This window comes from Phaseolus vulgaris, chromosome 5, assembly GCF_000499845.2.
Source record: "Phaseolus vulgaris cultivar G19833 chromosome 5, P. vulgaris v2.0, whole genome shotgun sequence".
NCBI lineage: Eukaryota > Viridiplantae > Streptophyta > Magnoliopsida > Fabales > Fabaceae > Phaseolus > Phaseolus vulgaris.
The window spans coordinates 28,733,696-28,756,334 of record NC_023755.2 but is presented as its reverse complement, the minus strand read 5'-3'; the positions used below and the strand labels follow the sequence as shown (position 1 = coordinate 28,756,334).

The 22,639-nt window shown below is 38.1% G+C and overlaps 1 protein-coding gene across 1 annotated transcript; it reads left to right on the top strand.

Annotated features, from left to right (window-relative positions):
- Positions 1–9,558: 9,558 nt before the first annotated feature.
- LOC137834473 (COBRA-like protein 10) lies at positions 9,559–13,175 on the top strand. The gene is made up of 2 exons (XM_068642515.1): positions 9,559–10,324; positions 11,390–13,175. Exons 1-2 carry the CDS (start codon positions 9,727–9,729, stop codon positions 12,787–12,789), a joined length of 1,998 nt encoding a protein of 665 aa, XP_068498616.1. The 5' UTR covers positions 9,559–9,726; the 3' UTR covers positions 12,790–13,175.
- The last annotated feature ends 9,464 nt before the right edge of the window (positions 13,176–22,639 follow it).

Genomic DNA, 22,639 nt, shown 5'->3' with positions numbered 1-22,639 from the left:
TCGAAAGTTTTAGGTGATGACCTAGAAATACACGTGTCACTTGGCAGATCAGGCAAGCGAGATGTCAGATACTAAAAATGAGTCCCGCCTACTGCTCAGTAAGTAATTTTGTGTCAAATGTTATTGCTATAGACTAACTGTTTGTTCAAGATAAGTTGATTTCCAGGAAATTAGGCATCAGTTTACGCTAAGTTAATTGGGTTGAGTAAAAACCAACCAAGTTATCAGGCGATCGCACAACAGGTAACAGATAAATCATGAGCATAAGTTGACACGGTTCGAAGAAAGAAGCCATTACAAACAGATTCGTTGCACATAGACAGAGGTCGAGTATGTAAGTCTTTCAGAGTGTTTCTAAAGAAAATGTCAAATAAGAACAAATGAAAACGCTAGTCTGAGGGTACGATTTTGCCGTCTACCACTTCGTGGCAAATTGAGAACTAAGAGAGGTCCAAGTCGGGGTAAGCACAAGCGAACTGCTCCAAGGCTGCGCCAAACCCGGAAGTCAGAACGTCCGCGACGTTGAGGTCGAGTTCTTCACTTTGTTTCTTCAGCTTTTCACTTTCCTCAAGCGCTTGAGCAAGTTTCGCAGCAGATTCGTTCAGCTCCTTATCTTTCTCGCTCAGTTCCTTGGTTTTTTGGTCCATGTCAGCTTTGATGTTACCCAGCAGATCCTCCCTCTCAATCGAATTGGCCTCGAGCTCATCTGCGTAGTCCCCTTTAGCCTTGAAAGCCTCCTCAAGGCCCGCTATCTTCTCCTGCTGATGCATGAGTCTGCCCTCGAGTTCAGTGACCTCTGAAAGTTTGGCGTTGAGTTTTTGGCCCAGTTCAGCGTTGTTTTTGCGTTCGCTCCGCAACTCCTCCTTCAGAGCATTCTCTAACCGCGAAAACTCCAACCCCTGCATCGTAAGATCACGCTTAAGTTGTTGAACTTGGTCTTTCACAATACCGGCTTCGGATTCATACTGGGTCAAGGAGTCCCTTAAAGCCTCGCCCATCATCTGGTGAAGGCGTTTCTCCACGCACTCGGTAGTCATAGCGCTAAGGTAAGCGGCATGAGCCTTCAAAACCTCTTCAACGGGGGCTGGAAGAGCAGGGATCGGGAGAGGAGTTGGGGGTTGGTTCTTGCCGCCGCCTTCATGAGTGTGGACAACCAAGGGAACATCAAGGCATGGCGGCGACATGTCTGGCTCTACTGCAGGTTGGGAAGACCACTGGATGTTCGCAGCTTGCTCCGGAACGCCCCCAGCAGCTGAGGTGTTTGATGGTAAAGCATCCCCAGCGCTCTCAAAGGGTGTAGAGACGCTGGGGGGATTTTCCGCATAATCTGGGCCCGCACTCTCGGTCGCGGGTAGATCGGTGACGGTTGTCCTGTTCCTTTTGCGGATAAGTCCGTCTTCAGTACTCTCGTCATCATCCTCATCCGACACCATTATAGGATTCTTCCTCTTGGCCCTCTTTGGCGGCAGTTTCTTTTTCGAAGGGACAGGAGGGGCGATGAGGGAGGATGAGCCCATAGGAGGAAGCTCGCCTTGGGCAACAACGGCTTCCGCTACAGAATTCGGGACGGTTTGAGAACCCGCAGCGAGTTTGTGGCGTTTGACTATAGAACGCAGCCTAGCCATATGATCCTTTCCCAGCATTGTGTCTGCACGAAGTGATCGATGTCCACAAATCAATACAATTACAGACACAGATAATTAGCATTGCAAAGGTAAGCGCAGGATATGTAATGCGAACAAACTTAGTAAAGAAGTAAAACAGATTTGGCACAGGAAGAAAAATCCAGGTGGAGTGGGGGAACAGACCTATGTAAAAGTCTAGTTGACTCTCATAGAATTCGAACTTGATGATTGAAGAGGTAGGTAAGGTGGTATTGGTCGAGGCAACTTCCTTCCAGAAGTGGCACAGGTCTCTATCGAGCTCCCCCATCTTCTCTGGACTCCTAGCCTTCCGAAAGTGATCCTGAGAATCCTTTTTTTCCCTTGTCAACCCAGTACAAGGGAAACCCATCGAGAAGTGTGGGACTCTGGTCATTACAGCAAACGCGAACGAACTTACCCTTCGAATCCTTATAAGATTGTTGGAAAATGGAGAGGATGGATCTCCCAGCAATCCCATTAAAACTTACCCACAAGCGGTCCCCGGGGTTTTTGGCCTCAAACAAAAATAGGAACACGTCTACAGAGGCTGGGTGGCCTAAATGTGCGCAAACAATTTGGTATGCCCTGACAAACGCCCAGCCATTGGGATGCAGCTGGGCAGGGGCAATATCAAGCTCAGTAAGAAGCTCCATCTCAAAGCGAGTAAAGGGGAACCTGAGCTTAACCTTCTTGAACACGGTTGCGTAAACAAAGCAGAAAGGGTAACCATCGTTGCCCTCGCTATCAGTACAAACAGGTTCCCCGGGAGGACAAGGACGAATGACAACCTTGTCATCATGCTCCTTATGGAATGTGAGGTGGGTCTTGTCCCTCAGTCGAAGAATGTCAGCCTCAGAGTTAATCGAGGAAGTTTCGTTCAGCAAAGCTGGAGGAGCCCATGAGTACAACAGTTTGTAATCAGGAATGGGGCGGGCAGTGGCGTTAGTTTGTGGGGGAGTTGATTGCGATTGGTTGGGACGAGAGGGCGCAGGCCTCTGAGCCCGATTTGGAAGGATGCCAGGATCTCTAGGTGGGTTACGAGACGTGGAGGGGTTTCCTGACGAAGGTTGTTTACGAGATTTTGAAGGAGGGTTTCGAGAGGGGGCAGGGGTGGCACCTGTACGAGCCATCACGAACTGCAGGAGAGACGAAAGGAAAGTAAGAAAAGGAAAGCGGAGGGTCACTAAAAGGAATGATTCAATTCGAAAAATGGGAAGGGAAAGCAGCATGAACAACAGGGGTCGTAGGAAGGGAAAGAAAACCTAAAAGCACAGGGAAAAAAGCGAAACAGAGAGCAAACAGCCCACAGCGTATGCATCAGACAGTTAAGAGATGATGCAAGTTGATCGAAATGCGATGAGCGCCAACAAAGTGATAAAGGGCTTACCTTTTTTATGGTCGAAGGAGCGTACGAGGAAATGATGAGTGGGGAGATGAAGCGTTCACCAGAGCGTATCAAAGGTTTGAGAGAGAAGCAGGAAGATAATGTAACAGTAGGGGTGGCGCGAGAAGTTAGAGTTTTGAAGGTTATGGGAAGCGCAAACGACACGAAATAACAACCGTCGATGGATCCACGTGTCATTTGATGGGAGAAGGTTGGTGAAGTGTCAAATCAGACACCGGCGTGCGCATTAGCGCGCGAGCCACGTAGATCGCCGAAATTTAAACTCACCTTCCCCGGGTCGCCAGGGGCGATGACGTGATCGGGAAGTGCGAGAGGGGTGGTCTGCAAAATGTACACGACCGCCGACGGGTCGTCGGCAAGCGAAGGGCTAGGCGGTCTGATGTCGCTACGAGCAGTATGTCGCCAACCATCCCAATGAGCTCGGGCGCGATAATGCTGAAGACTCAAACATGAAAGCCCAAACGGAAAGGCATCCGTCACAAAAGCGAAGATCGAGCAGAGCCATAAACAAGGCTACCAGGGACAGGATGTTTAAGGAATGGGAACAAACAAAATCTAAGAAATTCACGCCAAGCGTAAAGGCAATATCGGAGTGACGTGCGCGGCATGACAAAGAACATAAGCATGCAAGATAATTTAAATAGCATTTCAGTGTAAATAAAAGTGCAGAACCAATGTTAGGGTTACAGACCAAAGTTTGTAACATTTGCAAAATGGAATTGTAAACCTATACACGTCCTAAATATCTACACAAAAAGCAAGAGCACATCACTCATCGGTGGTCCCAGGCTTCAAGCAGTGCGACGAAAAGGTCCCGTCTCCAAACCGCAAGGCCCGAGTCAGAAGAGTCCTCTGATGATCGTTTAACTTTGAACCTACGTGAAAGAAAGGAGTAAAGTATAGTAAGAGACATACGTGAAACAAAGTATCTCTGAGTGGAATCATAACAAGAAGCGGGAAGGTCATGAAAAAGCCTCACACACATATATATCTTTTCAGAAGCTCGGCATTATATTCCAAGCTTATTAAAGCAGCCGCATCAAATCCTCCAACACCCGCCAGGATCTTGCAAGCTTCCTGATCCCTTGAAGACAGTTTCTTAAGGGGTTTAGATTTCAAAGCTTTGGCGTTCTTTGTCCAGTACAAAGGAAAGCCGTCCAGGGCAGAAGGCACCAAGCTGGAGCAGCATACCTTAAAAAACCTGCCTTTCCACCCTGTGAAGGCTTGCTGAAAGGGAGTCAAAAGAATCCTACCAGTGATATTGCTAAGAGTTACCCAAAGATTGTTTCTCTGCCTTTTCACCTCGAAGAAGTGAAGAAAAATGTCCACAGAAGGCGCACATCCAAGGAAGCCAAACAAAATGTCAAAGGCCTTCACGAAAGCCCAACTGTTAGGGTACAGTTGGGCTGGAGCGGTGTTCATTTCCGTTAACAACTCCCTCTCGAACCTGGAAAAGGGAAGGCGTACGCCGACGCACTTAAAAACTACTTGATAGAAATAGAAAAAGGGGACCCCGTTATTGGATCGTTCATCCCCGCACACCGGCTCCCCCATGGAACAAGGGAGCACGACGATGTCATCATCGTGCCTCTTTGCGAAGGCACGATGGTCATAGGAACATGCTTCCCCCACGTGTTCCCTCAGGGCCCTCGTAGAAAGTAAGCAAGAGTACTCGTCGAGTAGTTCACTTGAAGCCCAGGGATAGAGATCCTTGTAACTTACTCGGGAGGAAGATGGATTGGTAGACATCCTAGTGTGTACTGGCAGTAAAGAAACTAGGAGTCAAGGGTTCAGTAACGCAACAAAGAGAAGGGTCGCAAAGAAAGAACGTGGGGGAAGAAGTTCTTGGAAAGAAGGTGAATAGTGCAAGAGAGATACGAAAGAAGCAGAGACAATGAGTTGAGATGCGGGGTTCTCAAGATTCGAGCCTCATGATTGAAGCAGTAAAGCAAGCGTTTCGTGAGTGGGCCACGTGTCGCGAGGTAAAGGTACGGATTAAAACGTCATTTATATCACTCAGAGAATGTCACATCGTCAGAGCCCTTGAGGGTACGTTGCGCCGACGAACAGAAATGTCACGTCAATCGGTCGGAAGATGGCATGTCATCAAAACGCCGCAAGGGCAGTAGGGGGCAAGCTTTAGTCTTTTCGCTGAAAACAAGTTATCAGCTCAAGACTGGGGGGCTTGTGTACCGACCAGGTCATCGGGTATGATGACGTGGACAAAAGAAAGGTAGGTAGTCAAGAAGTCAACGTAGTCGCCGTATGTAAAAGCAGCGGATTGCAGTATAAATAATCGGTTATCGCCGAGATGTGTCACCACCGAGACCGTTCATCGCTCATCGCCCAAGAGAAGCATCGCGCAGAAGAGACATCGCCTAAACGGACATCGCCTGAGTAAGACATCGCCTAAGTAAGACATCGCCCGAAGAGTCAACCCGCATGACGTAAGCATTTCACAGAGAGGGGGCCCACACGATGGGATAACCCTAAGTTGGGTGGCGGCACTGTGGGTCCCTCCGCACAGAATAAACGATCAAGTCAAAAGGGCACGTGACAGTGCCCACGTGCTCATTAAAGATCTTCAAGGAAGGCTGTATGCATGACACGTGTTCAATTAGGGCACTCGAACAGTATGATGGCACGAGAAATACAGTGCTCAAGTTAGAGCCCAAGTGGCCATAAGATTATACATTGCACTCCAGATAAGGGAAGCCCATGGGCCAGATACGCTAAGATCCTAAAGATAGCGGCGCAAGGACCTTCTCCAAGGAACCCTAGATAATAGCAAGCAACGCAGAGGTAAACCCTAGTTTTCACCTATATATAGGGCACGAATAAGCCCTAGTGAGGTACTTTTTTACAGTTGCATGAGTTTTAACCTAGTTTTCATAAAGTTACTCAGAGTAGTAGTCTCTAGTTGTTCTTGACGGTGCATCCGCTGAGAGCACAAGACAATTAGGGCAGCACAGTTTTAACCATACAGTTTCAGTCATTGAGATAATTATACAGTTTCTAGTTACTTTGGTGTTTCTCGCTAGCTGACTTGATCGTCGGAGTGCAAACGGCCGCGAGGGCGCCCCTTTGTTCTTCCTTTTTCAGGTACTGACAGACGAAGCAAAGCGAAGGTGCCCTAGTTCGTTAGAACAAGCCACGCACAAAGACGACCCAGGTCAACTGGCCGGAACATGATTCTACTCTTCCGTATTTAACATAATAAAATATGATATTATATATTTTTAAATAGTATTATCCTACGAGAAAATCATGAAATAGAAATCAATTTTAGAGACAAAAAATAATTAGTTGTTATTGGGATTAAATTAGAGACAATTTTAGAGACTAAATTTTTTATTTATTTCTAAATTAGTTTATATTATTGTTAAATAGTTTCTAAATTGGTATCTAATTAGCTACCAAAGTTTTAACTACCAATTATTTAGATTTTAAATTTGATAGAAAAAACTTTGGTAACTTATTAGATACCAATTTAGAAATTATTTAACAATAATATAAATTAATTTAGAAATCAATTTTTTTTATCTTTAAAATGGTCTCTAATTTAATCAATATAATAACTAATTATTGGTAGTCTCTAAAATTAGTTTCTATCTATTGATTTTATTATAGTGTATATTTATTTTGGTTTATTAAAATAATTTTGTTGACATGGGTTTGACTTCTGTTCAACATTAAACTTTGAACCAATGTTTTAATTAGTTATAAATACCTACTAAATGTACCAAGAAAAACATAAATAACCTACTTTATTTCTTTTATACGTATATGTAATAGATTGGTGAAGGCATTAAATAATATCACCATTATACTTGGGAAATCAGAGAAGAGTTTCGAATATATACTCTCAACATTAAGTCATATGATAAGATCAATCACAACAATTTTTCAGAAAGAGAAAAACAATAGTGTTATAGTAAAGAGAGATGTCTCTCAACTAGAGCATTTAGTTTAGTTAGAATCAGTAGTTTTCAGTCGAGTTGTTGTCGATTAAACTCTGAGATGGTCATCGAATCGTATTCTTGTAAGCTTCATGAATTAGTTATAAAGAAATGAAGGAGTTTCACCTGTAGAAGATACTCCGATTCTCAAGTCAGTAAAAACATAAAATTTAGTGTATATAGTGAGTATAGTGTAAATATGAGTTGAAATTTCACCACATGATTGGATTGCGCATGACCTCACAAATAACATTAACTTATTGTTGTTCATTTATTAGAACACCATCGATAATTTTCGATAACTTTTGTATACTCCTTTAAACAAAAGTCTCTATCTTCGTCTATATTGAACAATTTAATAGTAAATTGTTCTAAATTACAATTGTTAAAAATAGAAGAAGAAATAATAAATGTGAATTCACGTAAATAAATGGATTTTTTTTTAAAAAGTTGTAATTTAGTGTATTTGAATATCCAGTTATTAAAATAATATTTTTCTAATATAATAGGATAATAAGATGATAACTTTATTGAAGTTGTTGTAAGCATATTGTATGATAAGCATTCAAAGTCAGAGGAAAATTACTTTTATATGTTATTAAGTCAATTTTCTATGATAATATCCCAATTATCTAGAAGAAGAAAAAATCTATCGAAATTCATAACATTAAGCACAATAAGACAATTTCGACTCTATATTGACGATTTTCAATGACACTTTTATAAACCATATTATTACTGAAATTAAAATGAGTCGTTACTTTCTCAAATTATAACTAACACATTTCTCTTTCTAGGAAAGTAAAATTGGTTCCCTAACTCTTCCAACGGTTCCGAATAACATTTTTTATAAAAAAAAATTCAAACCCCAAAAATAGCTTGGAGAGAGCACAACCCCTATCTTAAAATCACTTTAAAAATAGTAAATAAAACCCAAGATTAGCTCATGATACATGGTTTGAAAGCTTAAGGTATAAATTTAAGAATGTGTAAAATCATTTTAGATCAACGCAAAATTACATAATTGAGAAAAACCATGCGATATATTTATTTGCGTGATTTAGTTTGCCATATATAGAAAGTAATATTTCAATTAACACATACAAACTATGATAAAAAAAAAGTCTTATGTTGCATGTCCGGCTTTTCATTTCACATTTCTCCATTTTTTTTTCTTCAATATTTTTACTTTACAATTAAGAGTACATACTTGAATAGTAGAGTATATTGGTTATTTAATTTTAAAAGCTTAAGCTTTAAATTTTAGAAGTCAATGATAGATAGTGAAAATTCAATCTTATGTTGTCCTTTTTGTACATTAGTTAACGAAACCAAGTTAATAGAAAAAATATATTTTAACAATCTCTATCTAAACCCTAAATCTTAAACTATTTAATAATTTGTTCAATATTACATACAAACTATCGAGTGTGTCCACATTTTTTAAACATCTTTAAAAATTTGTTGCGTGTCCTTTATTTTCTATATATATATTAATATAAATTGATAATAATTATATTTTTAATTAATATATGAGGTAAATTTATAAATATCATTTTAAATTTTACTATATATTTTTATTCACACATGTTATATAGACTAAATAAATAACTATATATAGCTTTCTTTTAAATTTATTTAATTATTTTGAAATAAAAAAATATGTAATTATTTATTTTATTAAATAAATAAATAAATCATGTGAAATAATTTTCAAACAAATGATAATGAAACATCGAAACACCAATATGAATCAACCTAATAATTACAACCACAACACAAACAAATAATCCAATTTTTTCAAAAATTTATGTCCAAAAATTATTGGTTTTCTTTTCAATTTCTAAAATAAGTAACCCTTAAGTTAGTTATATTTAATATTATATATAAAGGGTAAAAGTGAAAAAAAATATGTACACATAATATGTTCACCAAAAATAATAATAATAAAATAAAATATATGAGGATAAAAATTAGTAAAATAAACAGCAGTTACAAAATGGTTATGAAGATAATTCGTTATACATTGTTATGGATAGTAAAAAAAAAATCTTTGAATTATTTATATTTGTTAACTAGTTTTTAAAAAAGGAGTTATCAATGTATTAACTTATGTTAAAAACAAATGCAACCAAAAATATGACGGATGGTTTGAAAAGAAAAAAAGAGTTTACTACCAAATTAGATAGAAACCCTAAGCACACGCATTCTTCCATTTTCCCTCCCAATATAGTGGAATGGTTAGCACGGAAATTTGTTGAAGAGTTATGCATGAAAATGAACTTGAAATAAAGAAGAAAATGATTTGTACGTATAAACCAACACACCACCACGTGTTATTTGGAATGTGTTTTGGTCAACAAAGTTCTTAGTATCTAGTAAAATTCTAAGGATATTGTTCCTGAATTAACGAATGCTGCTCTTCCCATTCCAATTATGGCTTCCAAACATTCTCTGTCCTCCGAAACCCTCGCGAAAACTAACGGAACATAACTCCCTTCTCCATTTTATTACATTATATATACCTTCACTTCTCCACCCTCTCTTATTTTCCCTCTTCTCCCCCGCCGCGTCCACGCGCGGCCACCACCACCATTCTTCCTCATACAGCACATACACACAGAAAAAGAAGCATAAACACACCCCACAAAAAAAACCAGACAAAAACGTAGGAGGAGTTAGCCAGATACACAGAAGAAAAAGAACAAAACTTTCAACAATGGAAGAAACTACTAATTCAATAGCCTCCTCCTCCTACCCAACAAAAAAAACAAAAATAAAATTACTAGCAATCCATCTCTTCCTTTTCTTGAGCCTCCATGTCTCCCATGTCCAAGCGCAGAAAACACTATCGTCATCACCACCATCTGCGATCGAACTCGAGGGCTGCGATGGAGTTTTTCTCTCGTATGCCCTCGTGGCGAGGCAGAAGGAGTACCCGCACGTGAAGAACGCGTCGAAGCAGGCCTGGGCGTTCAAGGCGGAAGCCACGCTGACGAACGTGGGAGATGAGGAGCTGCAGGGGTGGAAGATGTTTGTGGGGTTCCAGCACCACGAGATTCTGGTCTCCGCAGACGGCGCCATTCTCATAGACGCCGGGGACTTTCCTGCGGATGTGGACAATGGGACGACGCTGGTGGGGTCCGCCGTGTCGGACTTGAAAACCGCCATTGAAACCGCCGGGGATCTGAACCAGATGAGTGCGAAGATCGATATTGTTGGGACACAGTTTGGTTTGGGTCCTGGAGCCACGCCCATGCCCAAAACCATTCATCTCGAGAATGATGGATTCAAATGCCCTACACCTACTCGTCGAGGTAATACACATATGCATGCTTTTAACTCTCTCACGTCGTGGATTTCATGCAAAACCAGTGATCATATGCTTCCAATTTATGATACATATTTTGCTCCAATCCAACGTAATTGTCTTCCATATATTCATAAATGTCCATTTATTTATCAAATTAAAAATTTATTGTTTGCTTTTCAAAGTTATTAAATATATATAGTTTGTTTAATTCAGGAGAATAATGTTACTTTCACAACATAAATTAAAATTAGAAGGAATTTGATAAAAATGTTTCTTTTTTTCATAATTGTAATATGGTAAGCAATTTTTAGTTTATTATAAAATTGTAATGATGAAATTTTGAACGATTGATATTGTAGTTTAAGAATTAAATGGGTACCCCTAAATAAATAAATAAACACTTACAAAACGACCTGAATAATAATATTTACTTTATTTTTAATTTAAAATTCTAATATACATTATTATATTATTAAAATGGATTTGTAACTTTTTTGAAAGAGTGTCAAAAGAAACATTTCTAATGAAAAATTATACTTTCTCCGTGATGTGATAGTTTGAATAAGAATATATAATAAAAAGTTAAATTTATAATTAAATGTTGAAAAATAAATTAAAATAATAGTAGTGGGAGTGGTAAGATGTGTAGAAAAAAGATAGATTCTCAATATATCATGGGTCATTCTAATATATAAGGGTAAAAAAGAGGGAGTGTAAATAATATGGAATGGTGTTTCTTCAATTTAACCACACTAGCATTGTTTTAACGAGTAGATCCAAGTGAAAGAGATGGGAAATTGAGAGTATTACTGGCATTAGTTACATGTAATATGAACCAAACAACATAATATTATGGGCCATTATATATATGCATGATGATGGTATTGTATTTGCGAGTCTTTGATAATCCTGAGATGATAGGATTAGGAACAAACAATTTCTGCATATAGAACATGAAAACGATACATTGTAACTTTAATTACACGGTATGGAGAATAATAAGACTGTTTTTATAATGAAACACGATATGTATGAATTGTTTTGACATGCGTGTGAATGAATGGTGCAGCCTCGAGAATGTTCGCATGTTGCAGAAAGGACCCGACAGTGAAGGCAAAGCTAGCGAAGAAAACTAAGTACCCTCCTCGTCGCTATGGAGATCTAACCATAGCATACGACGTGCTTCAAGCTTTCCAGAACAACTACTATGTCCAAGTGACAATGGAGAACAAACACCCTTTGGGCCGTCTTGATCATTGGAACTTGACATGGGAATGGCCAAAGGGAGAGTTCATATATTCCATTAAAGGAGCTTATGCTCGCAGAAAAGACCCTTCTGAGTGCTTATATGGTACAGCTGGAAAATTCTACGGTGACATGGATTTCTCACAAGTTGCAACCTGTCAGAAGAAGCCAATAATCTCTGACCTTCCAGCAGAAAGAAAAGAAGATGAAAAAGTTGGGAAACTCCCTTGGTGCTGCAGGAATGGTACCGTTTTGCCTCCACTGATGGACAAGAACAAAGCTAAATCAATGTTCCAGATGCAAGTGTTCAAAATGCCACCAGACACTGATAACAGAACGTCCATCACACCCCCTATGAGGTGGAACATCGATGGTGTTATCAATCCATATTACAAATGTGGTGCACCGGTTAGGGTTGACCCTGAGGTTTTCCCTGATCCCAGTGGACTAAGTGCAATCAGCACAGCTGTTGCAAGTTGGCAAATAGTTTGCAACATCACCAAACCCAAGCCTCAGCAGAATCGTTGCTGTGTCTCCTTCTCAGCATTCTACAACGAATCTGCAATCCCTTGCAACACGTGTGCATGTGGCTGTGATGACACAAGGAAGTGCAACTCCAGGGCCTCTCCATTGCTTCTTCCACCAGATGCTCTTCTTGTGCCGTTTGCAAACAGGACCCTGAAGGCAAAAGCATGGGCCAAAATGAAGCACTTGCACATGCCTAGCAGGCTCCCTTGTGCAGATAACTGCCCCGTCAGCATCAACTGGCACGTGAGTTCGGATCACAAGGATGGATGGACTGCTAGGATCACACTTTTCAACTGGGAGGATTACTCCTTTGAAGATTGGTTCACTGCAATTCAGTTGACCAAGACTTATGACGATTTTAAAGATGTTTATTCCTTCAACGGGACAAGAATTCCTGGTATCAAAACCATTTTCTTAGAAGGCCTCAAGGGTTTGAATTACTTGGCTGGAGAGATCAATGGAACACACGCTAAAGATCCAAGAGTGCCAGGGAAACAACAATCTGTGCTTTCTTTCAGCAAAAAGCACGTAAAACACTTTGATGTCACAAAAGATGCGTTCCCAGCTAAGGTTTTCTTCAATGGATTGGAGTGTTCACTTCCTCCTATTAGACCAGGAAAAAGCTCGGGGCATAAACCTTCCATCAGAATCATTGCACTCATACTCACAGCGTTTATGACACTCTTTCTGATCTAAACTAAACAAGAGAGAATCAATGGGTTGACATTGGTAATTAAAGATGATCTGCCTCGAAATTAAGGCTTTATTGTTCTTCTCTTCGGGGTTGCTTTTATATATATACATATATGTGTGTCAAGGTCACTCTCATCAACGACGGGGGGCTCATACAAACTGAGCAGAGAGATAACGATACATGTGATGAGGGATGCAGTTTTCTGTGTAAAAGTACATAACAATGTATCTGGTACAAGATTGTGTTTTGGACTTATTATATAAGTTCACTACGTATCTAGCTCATATTAAAATTAGATGGCCTTTTTGTTTGACCTACTTTGCTAGTGTATGGATTGTTAGTTTCATGTAGATACGTTTTTCAAACAGAGTGTTTACCTTCTTGTTCACAGGTTCTTCAATTTTCTAACTTCCTTTAGTTTCATATTACTTTAGGATTTTCTGGGATGGTGGGGACTAAATGCTCCTAAGACTTTCATTTTCAATGTTGCTGTAATGAACATAAATGAACAAGGCTAAATGAAGAAATTTAAAATACAGCTAGCGGGACCAAGTGTGAAAGGGAAATATCAGTATATAACTTTCTCTTATAAAGAGAGAGAGAGAGAAAGAGTAGAAAGGAATGTATATGTTGAATTCCTCTTCTTGAAGTTCTTCTTTTCACTTTTCTAATATACAAATTTCTGTAACTTTTCCTATGCATGACAGTAGAATTGGAAGATAATCAATAATAAGCTTACAGAGTTTTTAAGGTAACTCCTTCTTTTCCATTCTGTTTTTATACCATTACATTGGTGCCTTCATTGAGTATGGCAGAAAACACACGCCTGACAGGTGAGAATGATGGAGACGAAAGAAAAGGAGTATTCTACTCGCTTCGAGATACTGGAATCAGCAATTGATCAACTGTCGCAATGTCCTCTGCATTTGGAATCATGCTTGTCTAACGTGAATTTCCATTCACCTTTCCAGGTGAGGAATGTCAAACGGTTTTTCGAAATTCAGTGATACCAGATGTGCTGCAATGGACTTGAAAGGCTGAACAATATATTTGGATATTACATATGTTCAATTTACTGCAGTTACTAATTGAGTGCAAAAGGATACAAAGGATAAACATGGCGGCTCACATGTTAGACACCATGAACATAAAAATATTTTATAAAATATAAGTGAATGGAATCTTCATCGAATTTTATAAGATTCAATTCGACTTAAATCCACATCTTAATATATAGTATCAGAAACATATCTAACCTATCTTAATATGGTATCAATGTCATCTCGAACCTATTATAATATGATATAAGAGTCATATCGAATCTATAATAGAAAGAGTTTATTGGACTTATCAGGTCACTAGCTATTTACCACCCATAAATGTATAGTTTCACGCATAATTGTCCGTCTTGACATGAGAAAGAGTGGTGGAGATCTCACATCAATATATAAATAACAATATATAAGTAATTGCAAACCTCATCTTATAAGTGGATTTTATAGAGTTGAATTTGGGTTAAAAGTTCACTTCTTACTATCCCAAACCACAAACTCTACCCTACCCTTCACCCAGACATTAAAATCTTCCAATTTAGCAACAATACTTTCGAATAACACGACCTTAAACCAGAGAACTAAATGTTAAAAGAATATCCCCTGTCGAAATGCAACGGCGTAGAGAAAAAGGAATATGCATAGATATCCCAATAAGTAATATTTGTTTCTACAAATGGAAGAGGATGAGATGGATAATTGTACAGGTGACCCTCCCGATATTATTGAAAATATGGAAACCTCAGCATTGGAGGAACATCATTTCTCCTATAATGCATTTAAAGGTTCGTTTGGATTGGGTTCTATGAGATTCCAAGGCACTATCAATGACATGCATGAAATTTCAAATGTTGTTGGACACTGCATAATTCACTATCAAAAGTTACAGATTGAAATGATTGTACAAAATATATTGAATGAGGGTATTATGTCGTAGCACCAGCCCATTCTCTTCACCTTAATCCTTGTAAAGAAGGATGAAACATGGAGGTTTTGCACTGATTATTATTAAAGAAATAATAATTATCAAATTATATGCAATTATTGTATGCAATATTGTATGATATTGTACGATATTGTACTCAATTATATGCAATTAATTTAATAATGATAGAATGTCATGATTAGTATCCCTACCTAATTACATTGTAAATTGGAGAGAGAAACTCCCTATATATTTCCTATACATGAAGTGATTACACATAAGAGAATAAGAAACATCTTTTCTACTTACCATTTTTTATCATTTTCTTATATGGTATCAGAGCACCGACCTTGGTGCCCTGACAGCCTCTCCATTTTTATCCCCTAAATAAAAAAATCATGTCTGACAAAGAAGGCATTAGTAACGAGTCTGATAGAAACCTCGTACAACAATTAGCAAATGCTATTTACTCGCTCAACAATAACGGACTTAGCTACGGAGAGATGATTGGCTCGGGTAAACAACACGCAGATTTATACTACATGTCCCCTCTTCCAAACCAAGCCCACGCATCTCAAATATCGACCGACCCTGATTTATGGTACAAGCGCCTCAGACATCTTTCTCTAGCGTGTCCACAACATGTATCTTCCTTACTACCTATCCCTATTAGTAAAAATCTTATTCCCATTCATAATAATTGTAGTATTTGTCTCAAAGCTAAACAGACAAGGCTACCCTTTCCTTTAAGCACAATAAAATCTCATTCTCCATTTAATCTATTGCATTGTGACATTTGGGGTCCTCATAAAATCCCAACTCATTTTGGAAAACGTTTTTTTCTCACTATAGTCGATGACTATACTAGATGTACTTGGCTATTTCTTATGATTCACAAATCTGAAACCCAACATCTCTTAGAGTCATTACATTTGCACAAAATCAATTTCAGGCATCTATTAAAACCATCCGCGTTGACAACGGATTGGAATTTATTTCAATGTATGATTTTTTTCTCAAAAAAGTATTGAATGTCAACGCACTTGCGTCTACACTCCTCAACAAAATGGTGTAGTAGAACGCAAACATAGACATGTTTTAAACACAGCACATGCCCTCTTATTTCAGTCCAATTTACCATTAGAATTTTGGGGAGAATGCGTTTTAACCGCCACATATATCATTAATCGCTTGCCATCACCTTTACTAAAAATAAATCACCTTTTGAGCTACTATATAATCAACCACCTTCACTTTCTCACCTAAAAACTTTTGGTTGCCTTTGTTATTGTTTCACCTAAGCAAAAATTTGATCCGCGCGCCCGACAATGCATCTTCGTTGGTTATCCTCACAGTAAAAAAACATACAAATTATTTGATATAGATGCATGCACTTTTTTTACAAGTCAGGATGTCATCTTCCATGAAAGTGTTTTCCCATTCTGCCAACAGTCACAGACACAATCCTCACCTCCATTACAAGGTATTTTGCCCACTATTGACATTGACTTACCCACTCCTGTCCAACATTCACTCCATCAACCTTCTTCTCTTACTCATCACAATGCACCTGAACCTCCATCAAACCAACCTTCTTCTCCTACTCGTCACAATACACCTGAATCTCCATCAAACCAACCCTCTTCTCCTACTCGTCACAATGCACCTGAACCTCCATCAAACCAACCTTCTTCTCCTACTCGTCATAATACACCAGAACCTCCAGTAGACCAACCTTCTTCTCCCATGCCAAGAAGTCTAGCACCCATTACCAAACCTTCTCCAACCGACCTTCCTGTTCGATGATCCAGTCGCACATCAATCCCACCTTCCTGGCTTCAAGACTACGTAACGGGATCCCAAGCCAATCCTTCGACCACTGCCCAAGACCGGCCAAATGGAACCAGGTATCCTATGCATCATTTTCTTTCTAATTCACGATTTTCTTCTACACATAGTGCATATCTTGCTAACATCACAGCCACCAAAGAACCTCACACTTATGCTCAAGTTATCCTTGATCCAAATTGGCAAAAAGCAATGGACGAAGAGCTTTCCGCCTTGCAGCTAAATCAAACATGGACCTTGACACCGTTACCCGCTGGGCAGAAACCCATCAGATGCAAATGGGTCTATAAAATAAAGTACAACTCAGATGGTAGCGTCGACAGATATAAGGCGCGCCTTGTCGCAAAGGGGTACACTCAGATTGAAGGTGTCGACTATTCTGAAACTTTTTCACCAACAGCAAAATTAACAACTTTGAGGTGTCTCCTCACCATTGCAGCAGCCAGAAATTGGTTTACTCACCAGCTAGATGTGCAAAATGCCTTCTTCATGGCACATTGCATGAAATTATTTACATGGACTTGCCACCCGGGCATCATCGACAGGGGAGAACATTGTATGTCGACTCAACAAATCCCTTTATGGTCTCAAACAAGCATCTCAAACATGGTTTTCAACATTTTCTCATGTGATTAAATCTGTAGGATTTCAAAAGTCAAAGACAGATTACTCTTTATTCACAAGACAGAATAACTCATCATTTACTACCCTTTTGATTTATGTGGATGATATTCTTTTGACAAGAAATGATTTGACAGAAATTCAACGTGTTAAAGATTGTCTATTAGCGGAAGCAGAATACCGCGCGATGACCAATACTTGTTTGGAGATAGTTTGGTTGCGATATCTGTTGCAGGATTTAAAGGTGCCATGTAACTTGCCAACTCAACTTTTCTGTGACAATCAAGCGGCATTACATATAGCAACAAACTCAGTATTTCATGAACGCACAAAACACATAGACTGTCACATAGTGCGAGAAAAATTACAAGCTGGGATAATTAGTCATGTACCGACACAGTATCACCTCGCAAATATTTTTACAAAGGCACTAGGCAAGGAACGGTTTTTGACGCTACGACACAAGTTGGGGGTTCATGATCTTCACCTACCAACTTGAGGGGAGTATTAAGGAAATAATAATTATCAAATTATATGCAATTATTGTATGCAATATTGTACGATATTGTACCCAATTATATGCAATTAATTTAATAATGATAGAATGTCATGATTAGTATCCCTACCTAATTAGATAGTAAATTGGAGAGAGAAACTCCCTATATATGTCTTATACATGAAGTGATGTAACCATACACATAAGAGAATAAGAAACATCTCTTCTCCTTATCATTTTTCATCATTTTCTTATAAGTATCGCGCTTTGAATACAATAATAATTAAGGATAGTTTCCCTATCCTGTTGTAGATGATAGCTAAGTCTCATGAATGAAGTATTCTCGGACCTATTAAGGAAGTTTTTTTTTTGGTTTCTTTAATGATATTTTAGTATATAATTCCTCGTGGTATGTGGATTTACAACATTTGAAGACAGCCTTAAAACTTTTACAGCAACATAAGTTATTTGCTAGACTATCCAAATGTTCTTTTGGGCTACAACAGGTCAAGTATTTGGGTCACACTTTCTGGTGAAAACGTGGCAATGGACAAAGTCATAATACAAGTCATCTTAGCTTGACCTACTCAAAAGAATCTGAAATAATTAAGAGGATTTTTGGAAATCAGGATATTACAAAGATTTATTAAAGGTTATGCGTCTGTAGTTGCCCCTTGTCGAATTTATTAAAGAAAGACAGCTTCTTATGGGATATACAAGCAGTTGCAGCTTTTGAAACTCTGAAAATAGCTATTATGAAGGCTCATGTGTTGGCTTTACCAGATTTTTTGAAGACATTTATCTTGGAAACAGATGACTCTGGATTAGGTGTGGGTGTTGCACTAAGTCAAAATGGTCATCCTTAACTTTTTCTCAAAAAATTGGGTATTAGGATGCAAAGTCAAATAGTAAGGGAGTTTTGTGCCATTACAAGAGGGGTTGTAGGCATAATTAAAACATCATCAGGCTAATCAAGCCCCAGAGCAACAGAACTGGCTGCATAAGCTCTTGGGTTATGATTTCACCATTGAATATAATCCTACTGATTCTCTTTCAAGATCGTTTTATATGGTGTTACCTAAACCTCAAATACAAATGGTACCCTTACTCAAAGAAGCATTTCTGGGAAATTTGGAATTAAAAAGGATTTTGGATGTTTGAATGCAGAAGCAACCTCCTTTGTCCCTGGATAGTCTTCTGTTTTGGAAAGTCATATTAGTGCTCCTGCTAATCATTCTTTGGTGCAATAGATGTGGCATGATTTCACAATTCCAGTTTGGGACGTCATTCGGGCTATGCTAGGTCCTTGGATAGGATCACCTCCCAGTTTTATTGGCATAACATGCATGTTATTATCAAACACTATGTTCAAAATTGTTTGATATGCCAACAAGATAAGACTTCCCATACTCTACCCTCTGGATTGCTTCAACACCTACTTATACAGAATCAAATGTAGGAAGATTTAGTCATGGACTTCATCACACGACTTCCTTCTTCTCTTGGTTATATAGTAATCATGGTAGTCCCTGATAGATTGTCTAAGTATACACATTTTACTACACTCAGATTTGATTACACCAGAAAACGAGTAGTTGAATGCTTAGGGAACATGGTTGTCAAGCTACACAATTTCCTAAAACCATTGTTTTTTTATAGAGACAAGATCTTCACTAGTCATTTTGGGCAGTAACCATTCAAATTAAGTGGTACTGCTCTCTTAGTATGTTCACTGCTTACCATCAACAATCAAATAGATAGTCTGAGGCTTTGAACAAATGCTTGAAGATGCATTTGAAATGTTTTTTACCTTTGACAATCTAAAAGTACAGGTTAAGTTTCTAGCACGGTAGAAATTTGGTATAACACTTCCTACCAAACCAACATTGGTATGGTGGTGTATGGTCGGGATCCTTTACAATTTGTGAAGTATAATCATGATCCTCAGGATGTGGTTGTTGTTCATGAACAACTATTGCAATGGAATGCTGTTTTGTTGAAATTAAAGTATAATCTCAACCGGGCTCAACAAATAATAGAGAAAAAATGTAGATGGGAACAGAGTCTATGTTGACATTAAGTTGGATGATAAAGTTCTGATGAAGTTACAACCTTACAAACAATATTTTATTGCTATGAGACAAAATCAGAAATTGAGCTTGAGGTATTGTGAAAAAAATTGGATAGATAATGTTCCTGTACCAGTTACTTCTAATGACATACAACCTACTATTCAACTAGAAATAAACTTTTCATTTCATTATCTCAATCTTGGGAGATAGGTTGGTTTTAGTGGGAGAGAAAATGTAATGAACATAAATAACCAAAGTATGGACGAGGAAATTAAAAATACAGCTAGCAGGATCACATGTCAAACAATCTTCATGACATGTTCTGTAGCATGGGTTGCATGAGCTCATGTATAGGTCCCAGTGCTTATTTATACCTTAGTTCTTTCATATGTATTAGTGAACCTTTTCATAATAATAATTTTACTTCTCAAACCCATGCCAAAATGAAGAAATTAAAGACTTAACTGAAAGCTCCAAAACGTGATCGTCTGATATCTACATGTTTTCATGATATCATGAAGACTGTAAACACCCTTGCTACAACCAGATCACTCATCTCTAACAAAGAACATCTTGAAGCAATTCTTGATGTTTGTCTGAAGAATATGAATCTTTCATCACTTCCGTTACTTCTCGTTTGGACTCTTATTCCGTGGAAGATATTGAAGCTTTAGTGTTGGCTTAAGAGGAGCATCTAGAAAAATATAAATCTCAAGATCATCTTCTGGTTCAGATTAATCTTGCTTCTACTCGGTCATTATACATCTCTTTGTCAAGACCTGGTGCCAATCCTTCTTAGAATAGTGGTCCTTGTCCTCCCTTCAGAAACAACAGTAACAATAGACACTATATTGATTCTCGCTCTATAATATCAAGAATTCTTGGACCACTTCTCCTATACCCAGTCTCTTACCGTCTGCTGGTATCCAGTGTCAAATTTGTAACAAGTTTGGTTACGTTGCACTAGACTGTTGTCATCAATTTGACTCTAATATTTCCTCTCATATTACTACTAAGTCTTCTCAACTTTATTTTTCCAAAAATGATTTTGTTGAGCCATCTTTATTTGTAGGACACTCCATCCACTCTTAGTGATCCACGTTGTTATCCGGATAATGGTGCAACTCATTATATAACTCATGATAGTAGTATTTTCTCTATTAAAACTCCTTACACTGAATCTGAAGTGGTACAACTCGATAATGGAACATGTATGAATATTCATCATAATAATTCAACTAAGTTTACTAATTCTCACTCCATGAAATCCATACGACTCATAACTTACTACATGTATCTTCCTTAAAGAAAAATCTCATGAGTGTTTCTCTATTTACTAAGGATAACAATGTATATTTTGAATTTTATCATCATCAATGTTTTGTCAAAACTCAGGACATTAAGGAGATAATCTTCCAAGCAAAAATTAATGTTGGCTTGTATGTGTTTCCCACTATACAACTTTCACTAAAACCTTCCATTTCTAATATGACTTACAACCCTGTTCTTACTACTTTTCGGTTGTGGCACTCTAGACTAGGCCATGTTTCCTCCAAAATTGTTCATCATGTTATGAAAACTGTGTAATATTACCTATAACAAATGTGATTTATTTTCTAAACATGTGTTATAGCTAAGTCTCATCAAATGCCATTTTTAGATTCTAATACTATTTATACTAAACCTCTTCAATTGGTGTTTGTTGACATTTGGGACCTTATCCAGTGCTTGCTTCTAATGATCAAAATACTATATTCCTTTTCTTGATGCTTTTTCACTTTATACATGGCTTTACCTTATGCACTCAAATTATCAAGTTATGAATGTTTTTTTTTTCAAATTTAAGATGTATGCTGAAAATCAAACTAGTCATAGTTTAAAATCTCTTCAAACTGATAATGCTAAGAAATTTTTATCTCTCTGTCATACACCTCATGGGATTTATTATCGTCTTATTTTTCTTTACATGCATGTGCAAAATGACTCTATCGGGCGTAAACATTGGCATGGGTTTGATATGAGTCTTTCCCTTCTTGTTGACGCATCTTGCCTCTTAAGTTTTAGGGTGAATCCTTCTCCACTTTTATTCATATTATTAATAACTTTCCAACACCTATTTTCCATAATAACAATCCTTATGAAACATTGTTTTCGCAAAAACCAGATTATAATTTTTTAAAGGTTTTCAATTGTGCTTGTTATCCGTTATTAAGATCATATAACCAACATAAATTTGACTTTCACTAGTATTTGTGCTTATTCTTAGACTATAGTACACGCCACAAAGGATATATATGTTTAAAACAGTTTGGAAAAACTACTATATCACGTCATGTGTTTGTCAATGAATATTTGTTTCTTTATTCCTTGTCTGATAATCCGTTTCTTGATAATGTCTCTCATCAATATTTTTCTATGGTACTCCTCACACCTTAACTGTGATATCCTCTTCCCCTATTTTGACCGACACTTAGTTTATCTCTCATGATACAACTGTTAGTGATCCTCTTAATAATTATTCTACTAGTACATCACCCATTTCTGCAGAGCTACCGCACGACATCTTTCTGAATGCTACCACCAACGTTTACCCTATGACAACTCGTGATAAGGATGTCATTTTGAAACCCAAAGTCTTTCAGTCTTCATGATGGATTTCTCCTTGGCTTCTTGGGAAATTGTTTGGTTGAAATTGATTTATAGATGAAGTTATGGAAGGAAGCAGATGCATGGTGAAACTTTGAGCAATTAAAGGAGAATAGGGTTAGGAAGGAAGTTAGGCCAACCTTCTAGATATTTTCCTAGGCTTCTCAACTAAGATAGTGAAAGCAAGAGAGA